This window comes from Gadus macrocephalus, chromosome 22, assembly GCF_031168955.1.
Source record: "Gadus macrocephalus chromosome 22, ASM3116895v1".
Classification (NCBI taxonomy): domain Eukaryota; kingdom Metazoa; phylum Chordata; class Actinopteri; order Gadiformes; family Gadidae; genus Gadus; species Gadus macrocephalus.
Window position 1 is genome coordinate 19,328,622 of NC_082403.1, and position 17,162 is coordinate 19,345,783.

At 45.9% G+C, this 17,162-nt stretch overlaps 2 protein-coding genes across 8 annotated transcripts in view; one reads left to right on the forward strand and one right to left on the reverse strand.

Moving 5' to 3' along the window:
- The window catches only part of itgb8 (integrin, beta 8), a 38,281-nt gene extending 25,214 nt beyond the window's left edge, over positions 1-13,067 (forward strand). For 2 of the 7 annotated variants that reach the window (XM_060043100.1, XM_060043105.1), the window contains 8 exons: positions 391-483; positions 2,112-2,252; positions 3,000-3,435; positions 3,977-4,199; positions 5,124-5,227; positions 5,989-6,099; positions 7,098-7,261; positions 11,061-13,067. In XM_060043100.1, the coding sequence (XP_059899083.1) occupies positions 391-483; positions 2,112-2,252; positions 3,000-3,435; positions 3,977-4,199; positions 5,124-5,227; positions 5,989-6,099; positions 7,098-7,261; positions 11,061-11,189 (1,401 nt within the window). In that variant the 3' untranslated portion in view covers positions 11,190-13,067. Of the gene's footprint in view, positions 1-390; positions 484-2,111; positions 2,253-2,999; positions 3,436-3,976; positions 4,200-5,123; positions 5,228-5,988; positions 6,100-7,097; positions 7,262-11,060 lie in introns of those variants that run through there. The other 5 variants (XM_060043101.1, XR_009523935.1, XM_060043106.1 and 2 more) reach the window with 5 other exon arrangements.
- Positions 13,068-13,721: 654 nt separating this feature from the next.
- On the reverse strand, positions 13,722-16,438 carry sp8a (sp8 transcription factor a). The gene is made up of 2 exons (XM_060043107.1): positions 15,983-16,438; positions 13,722-15,440 (listed from the first exon to the last, which is right to left on the reverse strand). The coding sequence occupies exons 1-2, from the start codon at positions 16,061-16,063 to the stop codon at positions 14,136-14,138; spliced, it is 1,386 nt and encodes a 461-aa protein (XP_059899090.1). The 5' UTR covers positions 16,064-16,438; the 3' UTR covers positions 13,722-14,135.
- Positions 16,439-17,162: the final 724 nt, after the last annotated feature.

Below are 17,162 nucleotides of genomic sequence, written 5' to 3' on the forward strand. Positions count from 1 at the left end.
AAGGATTTCCAGACGGATGCACCATGAGCTGGTTTATAATGTGCAAACATCAAGTTCATTGCGAAACGTTTACATTGGATGATGAACTAATACTTTACAACTAATGGTCTCTCATTGTCGATTGACACATCACAATAGAATAATGGGCCAGGTTGCATGGTTTGGGACATGAGAGAGATCTCAGTGTCCCCCACCTGGCAACTGCTTACAGTATCAAGTCTGGGGAGGAGGGGGGTGTGGAGGGAGACAACTCTCTCCCATATTGTCACCTTGGGCTGCAGTACCCATTTAAAACTCTCGGTGTCGATGTTGCATATTGTACCTTCTAAACTATAATTATTGGTGAATTGAATCAATAAATCTAAAGTAATTTGATGCAATTTTCCCCAGGCACTGGTGAGCCTGCTGCCAGGATCGTATTTGGGGAGGCTGGGCCACTTCCAGGCCCCCAACCTCATAGAGCTGGTGGTGGACGCCTACAAGGTACACACCCCTGGGCGCCACACATACACGCCATCTGATGCAGTTAGCTGCGACTAGGATGTGGAGCAGGGAAGGATAGGCACCTCGCTCTAGGAGGCCTGCAGGTTACACCCTACACTATTTATATATACTAATATAAGTAAATAGTACAGCCTTAAATATTATGTTATTATTATCATTATTATATTATAGCTTTTCCCAGTCTGACACTTCACGTGGGTTCCTCACTTCTATTAATGCTGCCATCTGACGAACAGTGCTTGTATTCACACATTGACATGGGAGCATGCTATTCCTGTCAGCTGGTCGACTCCACAGACAAAGCCTTTTTACAACAAAAATAAAATACCCCATGAATCCATTTGAAATGTGTGAGTATGTACAGTTATCCTTCTGACAGCAATTGTGGTGATGTTATGCAGTGATCAGAGGTATTGATTACAGCTGTGGAGCGGTGGACTTGTTAGAATGGTTTTCACAGGAAGGACTTAAGGTGTCTCTGGGCGTTGCTAAGTACTGGTAGATTAGGGTTATTGTGTTAGAATATTTCTGGGCGGAAAAACACTTAATGGGGCCGTAAAACAAAGGGGACAGGAGGTGAAGGTGGAATAAGTGGGATGATTAAAGCCTTTGTCTCCAGACCTGCGTTGTGTGTTTGAGTATGTGTTGTGTTGTGTTTGTGGGAGAGAGAGAAAGAGAAAGAGAGAGAGGGTTGGGTTTGTAGCAGTCTGGCCTATAATCTTCCCTCAGGCACAGAAGTCCATTGTTTGCTTCGGGAGTCTGCCAAATCTACTGACCCTGGGTTACATGTGCACACAAGCATGGACGCACGCACACACACATACATACACATACACACACACAAATGCGCACAAACAACTATACATGTACACATAAGTGCACATAAACACACACACAAATAACCGCAGCATCAGAACAGAGTTGGCATTCTAATAGCTATCAGATCACCACGGGAACCACAGGTTTTAATTACAGGCAAACACAAAGATGCTATTTCTGGGCCCCTCACCCTGTTGTACCCAGCAGCCCTGTGTATCAAAGCGACAAGTGCACAATGAGCTCTCCGTGGAGACATGTGACAACCCCAATTTATCTGTTTGCTCTCTCCCGTCTGTGTATCCTTCCTACCCTTTATGTTTTTCTCTTTCTGTCTTTCTTTCTCACTTTCTTTCTTTCTTTGTGTCTTCCTCTCTTTGTCGTCCTAACTTCTTTCCTTCTTTTTTTCTGTCTTTCATGTCTTCCTCTTTTTTTTTGCTCGTCGTTCTTTGGTTCCATTCCCCTTGAGCCCACACTGTCAATAAAAGGCCCTGGTCTGAGCCTGTCTGTCTGTAGTTTGCCAGTGATTTATTTTCCTGCAGCGTCATGTCATTACATTCTCATTCGTCAAATACTTGTATGATAATGTCTCTCTCTCTCTCTCTCTCTCTCTCTCTCTGTCTCTCTCTCTGTCTTTCTCTGTCTCTATGTGTTTCTCTCTGTCTGTCTGTCTGTCTGTCTCTCTCGCTTGGTCTCTCTCTCTCTCTCTCTCTGTCCGTGTCTCTCTCTCTGTCTGTCTGTCTATCTGTCTCTCTCTCTCCCTTGGTCTCTTTCCCTCGGTCTCTCTCTAGAGGTTGTTATCGGAGGTGGGGCTGGAGGTGCTGGTAGAAGAGGGTGCTGGCAGCAGGTACTGGCTGTCCGTCTCCCCTCTCTGTCCGGAGGGATCCACAGCTAATGCCCACAGCTGCTCTGGGGTGTTACCCAACCAGACGGTAAAATCATGACACATGCATGCAGGCACACACACACACACACACACACACACACATACACACACAATCTCACACAAACAAACACACACATGCACTCACACTTATAAATACAGGAACACATCTACGAAGGCTCATTGCTAAAGGGCCATTGGAGTATTGTACAGTGTCCACGATTCCTCTTGAGAACACAAATATTCAAGAAGGTACTATGAAACCAACCAGTAGACTAGGTCATGTGATTCCACAGCTGTTTCCCCTTCTCCCCCTAATCTGTTTCTCCGCTTGATGAACAACTGAACAACATTGTTTTGCACAAGAGTTTAAATCCCTTCAAATGGAGCAGTAATATTTGAACAAGAAAGGGGCCACTTGAAACCTACCAATTCAAGTGTTCAGAATTCGCAATAGTTCTGGCTCATTTCAAAACAATACCGCAAGAATGATTCTGTAAACACGCTCCGCCCCGGACATAAACAATCACAAACGCACCCACGCATATATACACACACTCACAAACACGCACATGTGCACGTACATACACACACATGCATGCATGCAGGGCACACACACATGTACGCACACACATGCATACACACACACACACACACACACACACACACATACACACACACACACACACACACACACATACACATACACATACACATACACATACACACACACACACACACACACATACACACACACACACACAAGCACACACCTAACACTGTTCCCCTCCTACAGGTCTATTTTAACATCACCATCGGCATGCGCTCGTGTCCTGATGAGAATGAAGGTACAGACGTCAAGGTGACGGTCCGCCCGGTGGGCTACAACGAGTCCACGGTGGTCCGGGTTCAAGCTCACTGCCGCTGCCGCTGCGGATTGCCGGGGCGGTGCCGCAACCCAGGCCAATCGCAATGCAGGGCCGACTCCACACCGACCAATGGAGAGGCTCCGAGGAAGCCGGTGCAGGCGTACAGCAGGGACTCTGAGCAGAATCCCGGAGAGCGGAGGACCCCCTGCAGGGCAGAGGGGGCGGAGCTGGAGTGTGGGGGGCGGGGAGTGTGTGAGTGTGGCAGTTGTGTGTGCGAGCAGAGCAAGCTGGGGGCGGTCTACGGAGCTCACTGTGAGATGGATGATTTCTCCTGCCCCTACAAAGACAGCCTGCTGTGTGGAGGTGAGACCTACATGAGGCTGTAAACGACACACACACACACACACACACACACACACACACACACACACACACACACACACACACACACACACAAAACAGATCTTCCACACTGATATGGCAGCACTCTCTCATCCTGGAATTTTACATCAGCTGTATACTTAGGCGTGCTCTGCCCGCCTAAGTACTTCCTCTCAATTTTAATTTCCCTTCAGTACTACGTCTGGGTCTGTGGTATATTAGTGGGTTTTCTCCGGTCAAATTTGGTGCGTCCAATCAGCGAACGGAGGGAGTGGCTGAGATCAATGACGTTCAAGTCAGCTCTCGTTGATGAAATAAAGAACGAGAGTGGTAGGACCAGGCTATGCAACACCCACACGCACGCACGGACACACGCAAATATAATCACACAAACACATGCACCCCCGATACATTTGAGTTATTTAAAGGTTAACTGCCCACCCCTCTGCTCACCTTTTCCACATGCCCCCCCTATCCTCCCTCTCCCTCTCCTTCATTCTCCCCCCTCTCTTTGCTTCCTCAGGGCGGGGTATGTGTGTGTCTGCCGAGTGTGTCTGTGATTTGGGATGGACAGGTGAAAGTTGCGGATGTCCCGTCACCCCGGAGACCTGCCAGACGTCTGACGGCGCCGTGTGCAGCGGGCGTGGCCGGTGCCAGTGCGGAAGGTGTGTGTGCGACGCACCCCAAAACTCCGGAACCTTCTGCGAGAAATGCCCCATTTGCCACGGCACCTGTCAATCATACTGGTACCTCCTCTTTTCGCTTTTCTTTCTTCTTACCCCAGTTGATAAGAAGCAGCCGGTTAATTGTTGAAACAGCGGTAGACTAAGCTAATAACAATAGAAATGTCTACAAATAAAAGGAAAATAAATGTCAGCTCGAGACCTCTCTCTCTCTCTCTCACTCACTCACTCAGGGTGCACTCACACTAGGCCATCTGGCCGTGGCCGTGGCCGTTTTCACACCTAACCGTGCTCAAATCTGCCTGTGTGAGTGTGGCAAGTCTGGCCAGGCCAGGCCAATTTGGCCACTTGGGAGAGGTGTGCTGCTACGGTACGGGCCGCTACGGTACAGATGCTAATGAGCCGACACGCGCACACGCACGGCTACGCAACCTGAGCTGGATGACGTATAGTCCATGCGACGACCACGGACATAATAAAGGCGACGAGCCTTCTTTCCCATTAAACGGTAAACATATATCCAAATAAGCAACAGACTCAGCAAAGTGCGAACTGTGTTCTCTGTGTTGTTGTCCATTGTTGTTAGAACTCTGAGTGGCGGCAGACTTTATTATGGTCCATGCAGCGGACGCTTGGTGATGACGTGTTACTTGCGACGTGATGACGTATGTACAAGAGCCTACCGTGGCCAGGCCACAGTTGCGACGGCCAACGGCCACAGCCAGATGGCCTAGTGTGAGTGCAGGCCAGAGAACAATGGGGCCATTTGAGCACGGTTAGGTGTGAAAACGGACAACGGCAACGGCCAGATGGCCTAGTGTGAGTGCACCCTCACTCACTCACTCACTCACTCACTCACTCACTCACTCACTCACACACTCTCTTTTTCTCGCTTGCTCACCATCTCGCTCACCATTTCTCTTTCTCTCTCTCGCTCTCTCTCACTCCCTCTATTCCTCTCCCTCTCTATTTATCTCCCTCCGCCAGGAAGTGTGTGGACTGCCACCTGGCTCATGGCCTGCTACACGGAGAGGCGGGACACTGCAATCAAACTTGTGCTCCATTGGTGGGCTATGTTGATTATATTTCAGGTACAACTAAGTTTAGCCATTACAGTACTATAACATATATATCCAACCATAAAGGAAGCGGCGTGTGGTCATGTGTTCTAGACAGTTTTGGCTGGTATTTTAGAATGAGCCGAGAGGAATTAATAAGTTATGACTGAAACCCCAGAGCTGAGATCATTCTACTTTCTTTGCCTTTATTGTTTCCCATAAACCCAATTGGACTAAAAATAACTTGCAAGCAAATTATTTGGTCAATCGGGTACACGATAAACTGAGGTTTACCGGGCACGGACACCCTCATCTGCGGCCCCAGCTGTCCACTAGCCACTAGCTAATTTGACGGGACTCCTACAAGACGAATCAAGTATGGCTGTCGTTAGGTTGTCAGTGCTTTTTGCGGTGCTGTTTCCAGTACAAAAAAAACAAACTCAGGCTTGCTGCGCTGCACAACATCAAGGGCACTGAGCTGTCAGTCAGCTGTCATCTGTCAAACTCATTAGCCAATGGGGACACATCCCGCCCACCCGTGAGGTTTGTCTCAATGCAAACAAAGGAAAAGCCTGACTCGCAGATGAGAGCGCAGACAGCGTGAGGTCAGAGAAAACAGGGAGGGCAAACATGTTGAGACCAAGTCTGCACGCTTACACTAATCATTTGTTTCCATGTTATACACTTAACTTCTGAGATTTTAGTTTATTCTTGATTCCTTCTCAAATTTTTCTTTTTGTTTGTATTTAAGACGTTTTGTCTGATTTTGGTGACACTAATGTGATTTCATGCAGGGGACCTGTGGAGTCAGTGTGTTTACATCCGTCCCAGTGACAGCTGTCACGTTAGGTTCCACGCCACCTCAAGGGCGGGCCTAACACAGCTCTACATAAGCACACGCCCAGGTAGGCTACACAAATACACACACACACACATGCTGACAAAGAACATTTTATGTTTACACACACACACACAAACACTTGCATAATCCAGGTCAGTTCCGCTGCTTCCGCTGTGGTGTGAGTGCACCTCAGTGTATTGCAGCTGCCCCATGGACAGCATGCATGGGGCAGCTGTTTTTCACATTTACTTCTCTACACATACCACCGTGCACACATTCAAACACACTCACACAAACTTTCCTCGAGGAACACTTGCGTAAACATGTCCGTAGTTTCAGGCAAAGAAACAAACATGAACAACAAATACACAGGCAAACGCATATACAGACTCAAATGCACACACACACACACACACACACACACACACACACACACACACACACACACACACACACACACACACACACACACACACACACACACACACACGAAAGCTAGCCCAAATAATCATATCTGTTTTTCTGGACAAATAGAACACACACACACACACACACAAATCGAGGCACCCTAATGCAAACGCATATGTGTGGTTCAAGTTAAACAAACACAAACATGCACACACACAAAAAACAAACAAACACACACATCCAGAAAGGGCTGCGACGGCTCAATAACTCCCCACTGTGATTTTGGAACAGCTCTCCTCATTGTGCTTTTCAGCTCTCTATCTCCCCCATCATCGACCCCCTCCCCCACACCCTCCCCCCTCGACGGGACGCCTTATTGCCCCTCCCTCCATATCTCCTCCACCCGGTTGTGGCTGGAGCCAGGTCTCCATGGAAACCCAGCAAGGGAAATGTCACAGCAGAACTTTGGGTCCATTGTGCGCAGGCCAACGAAGCCATCATTCCCACATGACCCCGGAGACACTCCCTGAGAGACAAGGACCTCCCGCTCCTCCGCTGGCACAGCTGTCGCTGACCCATGCCCTGTGTGTGTGTGTGTGTGTGTGTGTGTGTGTGTGTGTGCGTGTGCGTGTGCGTGTGTGTGTGCGTTCACAGAGTGTGCCGGCAGCTCCAGCCATGTAAGGACCTTCATGTGGGTGTGTGCGCTTACTGTGTTTTGCGGGCTGGTCGTGGTCACCCTGTCCATGCTGCTGCTGCAGAGACAAGGCCGGCCACCAGGGGGCCCCACCGTGGACCTCAACTACCACCCCACCAGCAAGGTAGGCCCCGAGGTGACCACACAGGGGTATCCCATGCATTGTCTCCCTGATGAAATCAAATAGTGAAAGGAGTCCTCGATTCAAAACACTCACTGCTCAAACGAGAGGCAGTCTACCTGTAGGCATCCTTGAGCCAGATGACTAACCCCTAACTGCTTATCAATGACAAGATGACTAACCCCTACCTGCTTATCAATGACAAGATGACTAACCCCTACCTGCTTATCAATGTCAAGATGACTAACCCCTACCTGCTTATCAATGACAAGATGACTAACCCCTACCTTCTTATCAATGACAAGATGACTAATCCCTACCTGCTTATCAATGACAAGATGACTAACCCCTACCTGCTTATCAAGGTCAAGATGACTAACCCCTACCTGCTTATCAAGGTCAAGATGACTGACCCCTACCTGCTTATCAATGACAAGATGACTAACCCCTACCTGCTTATCAATGACAAGATGACTAACCCCTACCTGCTTATCAATGACAAGATGACTAACCCCTACCTTCTTATCAATGACAAGATGACTAATCCCTACCTGTTTATCAATGACAAGATGACTAACCCCTACCTGCTTATCAAGGTCAAGATGACTAACCCCTACCTGCTTATCAAGGTCAAGATGACTGACCCCTACCTGCTTATCAAGGTCAAGATGACTAACCCCTACCTGCTCATCAATGAAAAGATGACAAACCCCTACCTGCTCATCAATGACAAGATGACCAACCCCTACCTGCTAATGACAAGATGACTAATCCCTACCTGTTAATGACAAGAGGACAGGTCGATATGTATAATATTCCAGGTCAATGACTTAATCATAAGCAGTATTCTACAGTATAAACGGATGGCCAGTGTTTCTGTTCTAAAGGGCTGATTATGGTCCCACGTTCATGCAACGCAAGGGGGTTACGGACTCCTTACGTCCTTGCGAACCCTCCTTGCGTCTACCGCAAAGACCTGACGGGCGCCTCCCACCAATGGTAGGGCTGGGCGATTAATCGAATTTTGATCGCGATTTCGATTTTAGCGTGAAACGATCACAAAAATAATAAAATCGAATATGTTTTTTATATTTTATAGAAAGTAGGAAAGAATAGCTGGATACATCTCTCTACATTTGAATATTTTCTTTTTGACCATTTTGTGTATTTTTTTTAAGGCGAAGTTCTCTGTTACAAAGTGTTTTTTGGGAGAGACATGCTGAATAAATACATCATGTTTTCAAACTCAAAAATAATCGTTTGAATAATCATGATTTCAATATTGACCAAAATAATCATGATTATGATTTTTTCCATAATCTAGCAACCCTACCCAATGGTCAATATGAACACATCATCCCACACAACTGGCTCAGCTCCAGAACAGCCAACGCTCCAGCTCAGTGTGTCTTTGAATAGTCATCCCACCCTTACTCTCTCTCTCTCTCTCTCTCTCTCTCGCTCTCTCTCTCGCTCTCTCTTTTTCTCTCTCTCTGTCTCTCCCACACCCAGTGCCAAGAGGAGGGAAGTTTCAGTCAACAGCACTACGCTGCTTTGAGTGGGGCAGCTGTCGTTTGCATTTCCCCTCTTCTTTGCTGGCGACTGACTCTCTTAAATGTCCCAGGGATCCACTGCTGTAAGAATGAGCAGAGAGAAGGAGGCCAGTATCTGAGGGATAAGAGGTGATATATTCCAGTTTAAGCTGGATCTGACTGGTTGGAAAAGATTTCTGTCAATGGAGGAGGGGAGATAGAGGGTCCTATTTTAACGGTCTGAAAGTGAGAAGCTCGAAATGGGAGTAGCTTTGTGGGCGGATCTCTGGCGCTGTTGCTATTATACCGGCGGATAATGACTCTTGCGTCCGACGCAAATCTAAAACCAATGAGAGTGCCATCTCCCGAACCCTTTAAAAGCCATGAGACAGAGACAGATGCATGACCATATGAATTTCAAACTTCAAATGGCTCAGTTTATGGCCAAATAATATGGCCTAATTCACACATGGAATAGCGTTTTCTTCTACAACTTCAGAAACACTGAGTTGTCATGTAAATTTCGGCAAAGAGAACTTAACACATATCTGATATGTAGGGGTGTAAGGTACACGTATTTGTAACGAACCGTCATGGTACAGGCACTTCCGTGCGGTTACAGAGGTGTACCACGGTACGTAAATGTGGCGTACACAACGTTAATATGGCGAATGTAAAGGCTTGTTTTGCGATGCAGAATTTAAAACTTGAAATCTCAGACTCTGTAATCCGACTCCGTAACTACGGAGACCCCTAAGCAGCTCTCCGTTGGGATGTCGGATACGCAATGCAATTCTTATATATTATAAATCTTATATATTGACGACAAACCATGTAAGCAGTGTTGTAAATAAGCTTCCAAAGCTTTTCAAATCTTATTTGGTGTTGTATTGGTCCTTAAGGTGCAAAGTAAACAATGTACAAAGTAATTAAGGTGCAAAGTCATACCGGAAAAGTGATTCCGGAAATGAATTTGTTAGAGGACCAATCACAATCCTTGCCGTCTCCGTGGCGTCGACGGATAGTTAAAAAATATGTGATGCACTCCAGCTATGGAGAGGGCTCTCCATGTCCACGTACAGCACTTTAACATGCACACACTAGGGATGGGCAACGATCGTCGAATAGTCGAATAGTCTGAGTCACGTAGAATATCGATTAATGAATGTGACATTGTTTATGATCATTGTTTATTATACGGCTCTTCTCAATGCTGTTCAACGCTCCGTTGACTTGCATGGGCCTTCACAACTTCCAATGGTGAATAGCGTCCTTGGTTGCTAAGCGACATCAACGTCTTTGGCAGACTATTTCTCTGCTGATCAACACTACGAATGCTGGTAACAAATAAATTGTAAAAAGACACACCGCGTGAAGTTATTTTTTTGACATGCTAGTTCACCGCCATGGACTATATTATGCGTTACGTGTTTAGTATCAGCCTGGGATATACTTTGCTCGAGTTTATTACTGTTATTATTATTATTTGAATGCATGGCATAGCCTACTACAGTGTTCATTCATGCAGCCCTTATGGAAAAAAAACATCTACAATCCACATGCTATTTCTATGCAATTTCACACATATAAATAATCTTTGACATCATTATATTTAAATTAGGCTAAATGTTTACATGTTTGTGCTGTGTATAGCCTACGTGTGTAAGCTTATGTTACAGTCCCGACCTGCCTAGGCACGTCAAAATAGCAGCACCAACTGCGCTATCCGCTAGGGCACTTAGACCAGGATATTTTCGGTCAGTGGCGCAATGGCAAAATCGATCAGTAATATAGCACCATTTATCATTGGCGCCGGAACACGCCTCTGCTTTTCGCCGACACACCTCTCAGGGCGCAAGCGTAGTGGTGCGAGTTTGCTGCGGGGGAAAATCAGCTTTGCGCCGGGTGCAAACTAGCAACGATACATGCGTCGGTGTAGAAAGTAAATTGCGCTGGTTGTAAGATATATGTCGTATGTTTGTATATTTAATGGTCTGACATCATAGCTTACAGTTGGAGTAGAGGACTGAATGGATGCAGTTTATTTTTGTATATTTAAACAATAATACAAAATCTTAAAACTGAACAAGACATACCAGTACACATTTCTTGTTTATTGATGATTATCGATCATACTATACATATCACAGTTTAAGGCAGAACATTTTTGACAACCACTTGAGTGATGCCCGTGTTACAAAGGAACGAGAGGTGTGTCGTATATATATACACTCACTCACACTTCACCGATTTTATGTCTCACCCTTCAGGACCTGTCATTCATCCCTACCACAAATGAGAAGACAGTGACCTACAGGAGGGATCACCCACCCGACCGCACCGGGGAGATGAGCATTCAAGTTCACAAGATAACCTTCCGAGACCCCTGGCAGTGCTAGGCAGTGGTCAGGGTCCAAGGTCAGGAGGACGTGAACTAGCAATACAGACCTACAGAGGGCGTTGCAGAGATGTAGCTCAGTGTTTGACGTTCTCATGTTTTCTGTACCAACTCTGAGTCCCAAACTGCTCAAACTGATTTTTACAACTTTATTTTTTGCTTTGACACATCTACCCAACAAAAAAACCGTATAGACTGTGTAACAATGGCCAGTATTTTGAAGGAGGGAGTTAAGGAGGGAAAACACACTGATCCTCTGCTATCCTCTTCCCCATCTGTTGCTACAGGGAGTGTCAACAGGGTAGGAATTTCTCCCTCCTTTTGTGTTACCAGTGATCCGTTAGCTTATTGTCTCACATCCAAACGTGTGTGTGCACATGTTTGTCTTGTAGGACACTCCAAACATTGCCTCGGATCCCACATAAACATTATCCGGTGTTAGCGCGCCCCCTTTTGGCCCAGCTACTGTAATGGCATCGTATTTCCAACCACACTGAACACCTTACATACCTCAGCTCCATTGGCTTGCTACTGGAACTGCATGAAACACTAGAATTATGTTTCAAATTACTTTTTTTACTTATTTAGTAAACAGCATGTTTTTCTTTATTTCATTTAAACCTTGATGACGTGAATCACATTTTATTTAATTAGGCGTATTGCCTCCAAATGCATTTAATGTGTTCTCGATTTATTTTGGTCAAGAAGACACTTTGTGATATTTTGTCCATTTACCATTCAACTTGATATTGCTTATTTTATTTGTCTCCTAATCGTTGTTTGTGTGTTAACATGTTAGCGAAAGACTCCGTTTTTTTCAATTGCCAATAATCATGATAGACTTGCACTAGAATAACTGTTTTGTACTACTGAACGGACTCACTGAATGAGACACAAGAGGCATTATCTTATATTACCACAGAAGGCGCTTGGGTAAAAGGAGGCCTGATCCACAGTGAACAGGTCTAACAGACTATGGAATCAGAATTGTAAATAATCTCTACATGGTCAAATTCACATTATAAGCCAAAGTGAAACCGATCAATTATTTTGTTTTTATTTTAACAACATGTAAACCTTGGCACCTGATCATCTGAAACCAGAATCGGACCACTTTAATTTTGTGGTTTTGAGGAATCGAGATCTGAGCCTGTGAAGGCAATGTGAACGGTATAGGGTGATAGATCGGAACTGGGTGAAAACATTGGATTTAAGCATTGAGGCCGTTCATTATAACCTGGCCGATGTGAATTTCTAAGACGAGATGAACGGTTTGTAGACAGCGAGAAACGAAATACAGTAACCATATAATTACTGGAAACATATAATTAGGCCAATTAGCATGAGCTGAGTCAAACAGAGGCGGAAATCTGTTCACCTCTGCATTCTGATTTGACATTTCTTTGTTTAGATTACAATCTTTATATTTTATAGACCAACTTCTAGACAGAAATACAATTAATTATCTCAGGGTTTGGTTTGCTGAAGGTAACGAAAGGCGGAAAAGAATACTAATAATAATGATAATACGAAAAAATTAAATAATACTAAAGATAATAAAGATAATAATCACAGGCCCATTGAGATGTTTACAGACATAGCTGCTTCTCTTTGTTTAGTTTTGAACACTAATGAATATTTATTGAAATGTTTTCTCTCTTAGTTTACGTTTATTTTTGCACTGTGTTTCATCATCGCCTTAGGCTTGCTATACAGTACAGACAGTTAGCAGTGGATGTGCTTTCTGCCAAATTAATTTCTCATGACCGGGCATTGGACTTGTGACAGCAGCACTTTCCTTGTAATTTTGTGGAACATGTAGTTACTAGTTGTGTAGCATGCAAGTTTTACATAAATTAAAAGATATTTTCTAAATCTGTTTTTTCTGTGTTATACCTTATTAGGAAAATGATCCAAACTAGAATTGAAAGAAAACTTTAATTGAATACATGAACCAATATTAATCACATGGCAAATCAATCCTTGGGTCATTTTATGGTTAAAAAACTGGCTTGATGGGAAGATTATATAATAGAAATTCATAATGGCCATATTCTGTGTTTTGGGGCAAATACACGTTGTATTAGCCTCTCCAAAGAGATGAGGCTTTCCGATATTATTTTCAGTGAGTATTCACCTGCAGATAATGAGCATAAAGTATCAAAGCTGTATCTAAATTATTATATATAGATTATATAAATTCTATATTTATATGTATCAATTAATATTAAGCGATATTCATTTAGGGGGCTGTACGATTGATTTAAAATGAACAATAGGTGGTGCTAAATTCATTCATGACCAACATTTGCGCCTGGAATATTAAGAATATTTCATTTATACATTAATGCTCACCTTACTTGATATTATATTTTGTTTTTGTTTTTATCGACGAGTTTATTTTAAATATATAAGCAGTTCAAAAACAGGTTACTAGTTTTTACGCAAAATCGCCTTCAATTATTTTGCTCCAATAGAGATATTAAAGTGTAGGCACTACATAGCTAAAATACTAAAATACAACCAGACGATATAAGTCATATCCAGTTTAATTGATTTATGAGAAATACCACATATGCCCAGTGTAACTAAAACAACAAAAAGAGAATGTTCCAAAATAAATAAATAGACATTATAGTTCAAAGTGCCACATATCAAGACAGAACATGACAAAATTCTCACTATGGGAAAAATGAGCCAATAAAAAAACTCATTCATTAAATCAGAAAAGTAGCCTAAAGCACGCAGTACCAACACGGTCAATGACGTCATCAGAAACCAAATGGGACATTAAAGATGAGGTAAGGACAGTTTCCATCCACAGGTGAAGCGTAGCATTAAAGTGCCCAGTTTTCTGTTCCTGTCCCACAACTAAAAAGCACTCTCTTTTTGATATTGCAAATTTTCTTGCAAGAGTCACTTGTTCTTGTTAACTTTTGTGTTCAGGTTAATCAGCAGAGTTGTGTGGGTTGGGGCCCAGCCCTGGCTCCTTAGCAGCGTGCAGCAACAGCTCCGGGGACTGGTGACTCGGGCTCCCGGACGCGCTGTTCTCCGTGTCGCTGCCCCCTTTGCCCAGAGACCCCCCCGGCGCCCCACCGTCCTCCGAGCCGTCCGCGCTGTGCGTCCTCGCGTGCTTGTTCAGGTGGTCCGAGCGCATGAAGCGCTTGTGGCACACGGCGCACTCGAAGCGCTTCTCCCCCGTGTGCGTGCGCAAATGCCGCTGCAGCTCGTCGGAGCGCGTGAAGCGCTTCCCGCAGAACAGCCAGTTGCAGACGAACGGCCGCTCGCCGGTGTGCCAGCGCAGGTGCGCCTTCAGATGCGACGTCTTGCCGTACACCTTCCCGCAGCCAGGTATGTGGCAGCTGTGCAGGCCTCTCCTGCGTGGACTCGTTCCGCTCGGCCCGAGCCTCTCGGCCTCCTGGCAGTTGGGACAGTCGCATGTGGCTTTCCCGGTGTAGCGACGCGAGGAGGACCGCGAGGAGGCGGGCAGCGAGAGCACCGCGTTCTCGGTCAACGCGGAGGCGCCGATACCGTTGGAGTCTGAATAGGCGCGCGTGATTGAGGGTCTGAAGCTTTCCAGGAGCTGCGGCTTGACGTCGGAGAAATTGGCCTGCAGGAGATGCTGCGGCGGGCCGGGGCTCAGTGCAGCGTGGCCGTGGGACAGAGGGCTGTACTCTGTGCTGTAGCCGTTCATGGGAGATGGCAAGCCCACCGGACTCTGAGTGTCCACCCAGCCCCCACTCATGTCCCACCAAACGGGAGAGCCGTTGGAGACGTTCCCAACCTCGGGCTTGAACCACGAATCATAATGGTGCGCGGGCATCCTCGGATAGATCCCCGGTATGCCGTCCACAGTCGTGGGAAATTTGGACAGAAACATGGAGCGCTGCGCGTTGGTGTGTTCGTGGACGCCGCCGTCCGACGACACGGCGCTGGGGTACATGGAGAAGTCATTCCCAAACGTGGAACAGGGCGCGGACACGGAAAAGGCGCTGGAGAAGGCGGACACGTTGACCCCCTCGGAAAGCCCACCGCCCGCGTTATTCCTGGAGGAGTGCGTCCCAAGCGAGGAGAGGTTGGCGCCCAGGCCGGAGGACATGCAGGGCGCCGCTCTCCTCCACGGGAGGAAGCCCTTGGCGAGCCCCGAGGTCCCGTCCGACAGCGCCGGGGAGGACGAGGGGCTCAGGTCTCCGATCCGGCTGCAGGTGGCGGCCAGCATTGCCAGAGGCGCGCTGCCCAGCCGGGGTTCCTCCTGTCAAACACAGAAAAAAAGTTTTTTCGTTTTTCGTTTTTCTTTGCACCGTGCGTTTTAGCGACACAATAAGCGCTTTATCGGAACCGATTTTTTTGCATGCAGGTCGATAATGCCCATTTAAAAAAATATCTATAAATAAATACCCCTCTCAATCTCTGAAATTCAGAACATCTTAATAACACACTGTGCGATGTGTTTTTTTAATCTGGCTCTATATCATGGGGTCGCCTGATTACTTTTGAGCGTTTGTTTGAACATAAGTCGCTATTCCGCTGTCTAAACCAAAATTTGTTGGTAGAAAATAGGGATTTCTAAGATACGGGCAAGTATCCCGTTTAATTTACCAACTATTAAAGTCTTGATCTATCGTGACTGTCAATAAATCCCAAAGAGGCCTATTGTAGCGCTGCACCTTACAGAACAGTCTAAAAAATATTAATTCAGCCAACAGGGCTGTAGGCTATAGGCTACTGGTACAGTGTTCTGCAAATTGATCAAAATATATTGTTTGAACAAATATCAGAAGAAAGTGAACTTACCCCAAGTAAAGTAGCAGCCATGTTGTTTACTTCGCACGTCTCAAGTGTTTTCGCTTTGAGTGAAGAAGACAACTGCTTCATCCCGCCTGACTCTCCTGTAGTTGTAGTTTCCCTGTCGCTTTGAAGTGCCGCTGACTGCCAGGCGACCAATCACAGGCGCTCAATCCGCGACCCACGCGTGGGCCTACTCTAGATTATTCAACTCTCGACCCGAACGTCTCGCGACGTGAACGCACTCAATCCACCTCGGCAGAACGCTACTTAAAACGTGTTGTTGGTATAAAATAAGAAGGAATAACAGCGCAGAGAGCTCCCTGACCGGGGGATTTGCTGCTCCTTTGTTAGTTCAACCACAAAAATGTTTCAAACCGCCGCGGCTATAAGGGATTATAGGATGTTTTTTTATTGATGTTTGGTAGCTGGGGAGAAACAGGTTGATGGATCAGCCCGGTCGTGATAAACCTCCCCGGCCCCGGGGGGCGGATTTTATCGCAGTCAAGCCATTTTGTAGGTTTAGCAACTGCTCTTGAAATAGTACCTTCATTTAAACCCGTTCCTACAGGTGTTGCAAAATCACCCCGCTCCTACGTCTGTCTGTGGCTTATAGCCTACATTGAGTTGAGCAACTCTTCGTCATAACGTTCACCGGATGAATGTCCAACCTGATGAAGTATGCCCACCTGGTCTGGAGCCAGGAGGCGTCGTCTCCTCCCGAGACTGCACGGAAGATCGAGCCTATTTGAATTTCAAATGTAATATTCAAATGGCTTTAATCAATTCCATGTTATGTTATGTTAACAGCTTCCCCATACATCCTCCATCATTCTTACATGTATGCAACAATAAAGATAATCACATTAGGTACTTATTCACCTAGGTGTGCGGCCTACACACGCAGGCCTCGGTGTCCTCTTCATTTCCCAGCCTAAGCAAATGGTTGACTTCATTTTTTAATCGTACCGTTAGGCCTATCTCATTCTAAGATGTCACCTTCAAGTTGTCTTATAGTTTAGGCATAACAAAACCGCTAAACATTTTTCAGTTAGCCTCTGACCTTTCCGTTCAGATACAGGAGCTGGGACCTCAGCTCTCACGCTCCTTACTTTCTACCCACCGATGGCCTCGGGCGCCTCCGAGCGCACAGTTTACTGTAGGCTGTATTCTCCCGCTCGAGCTGATC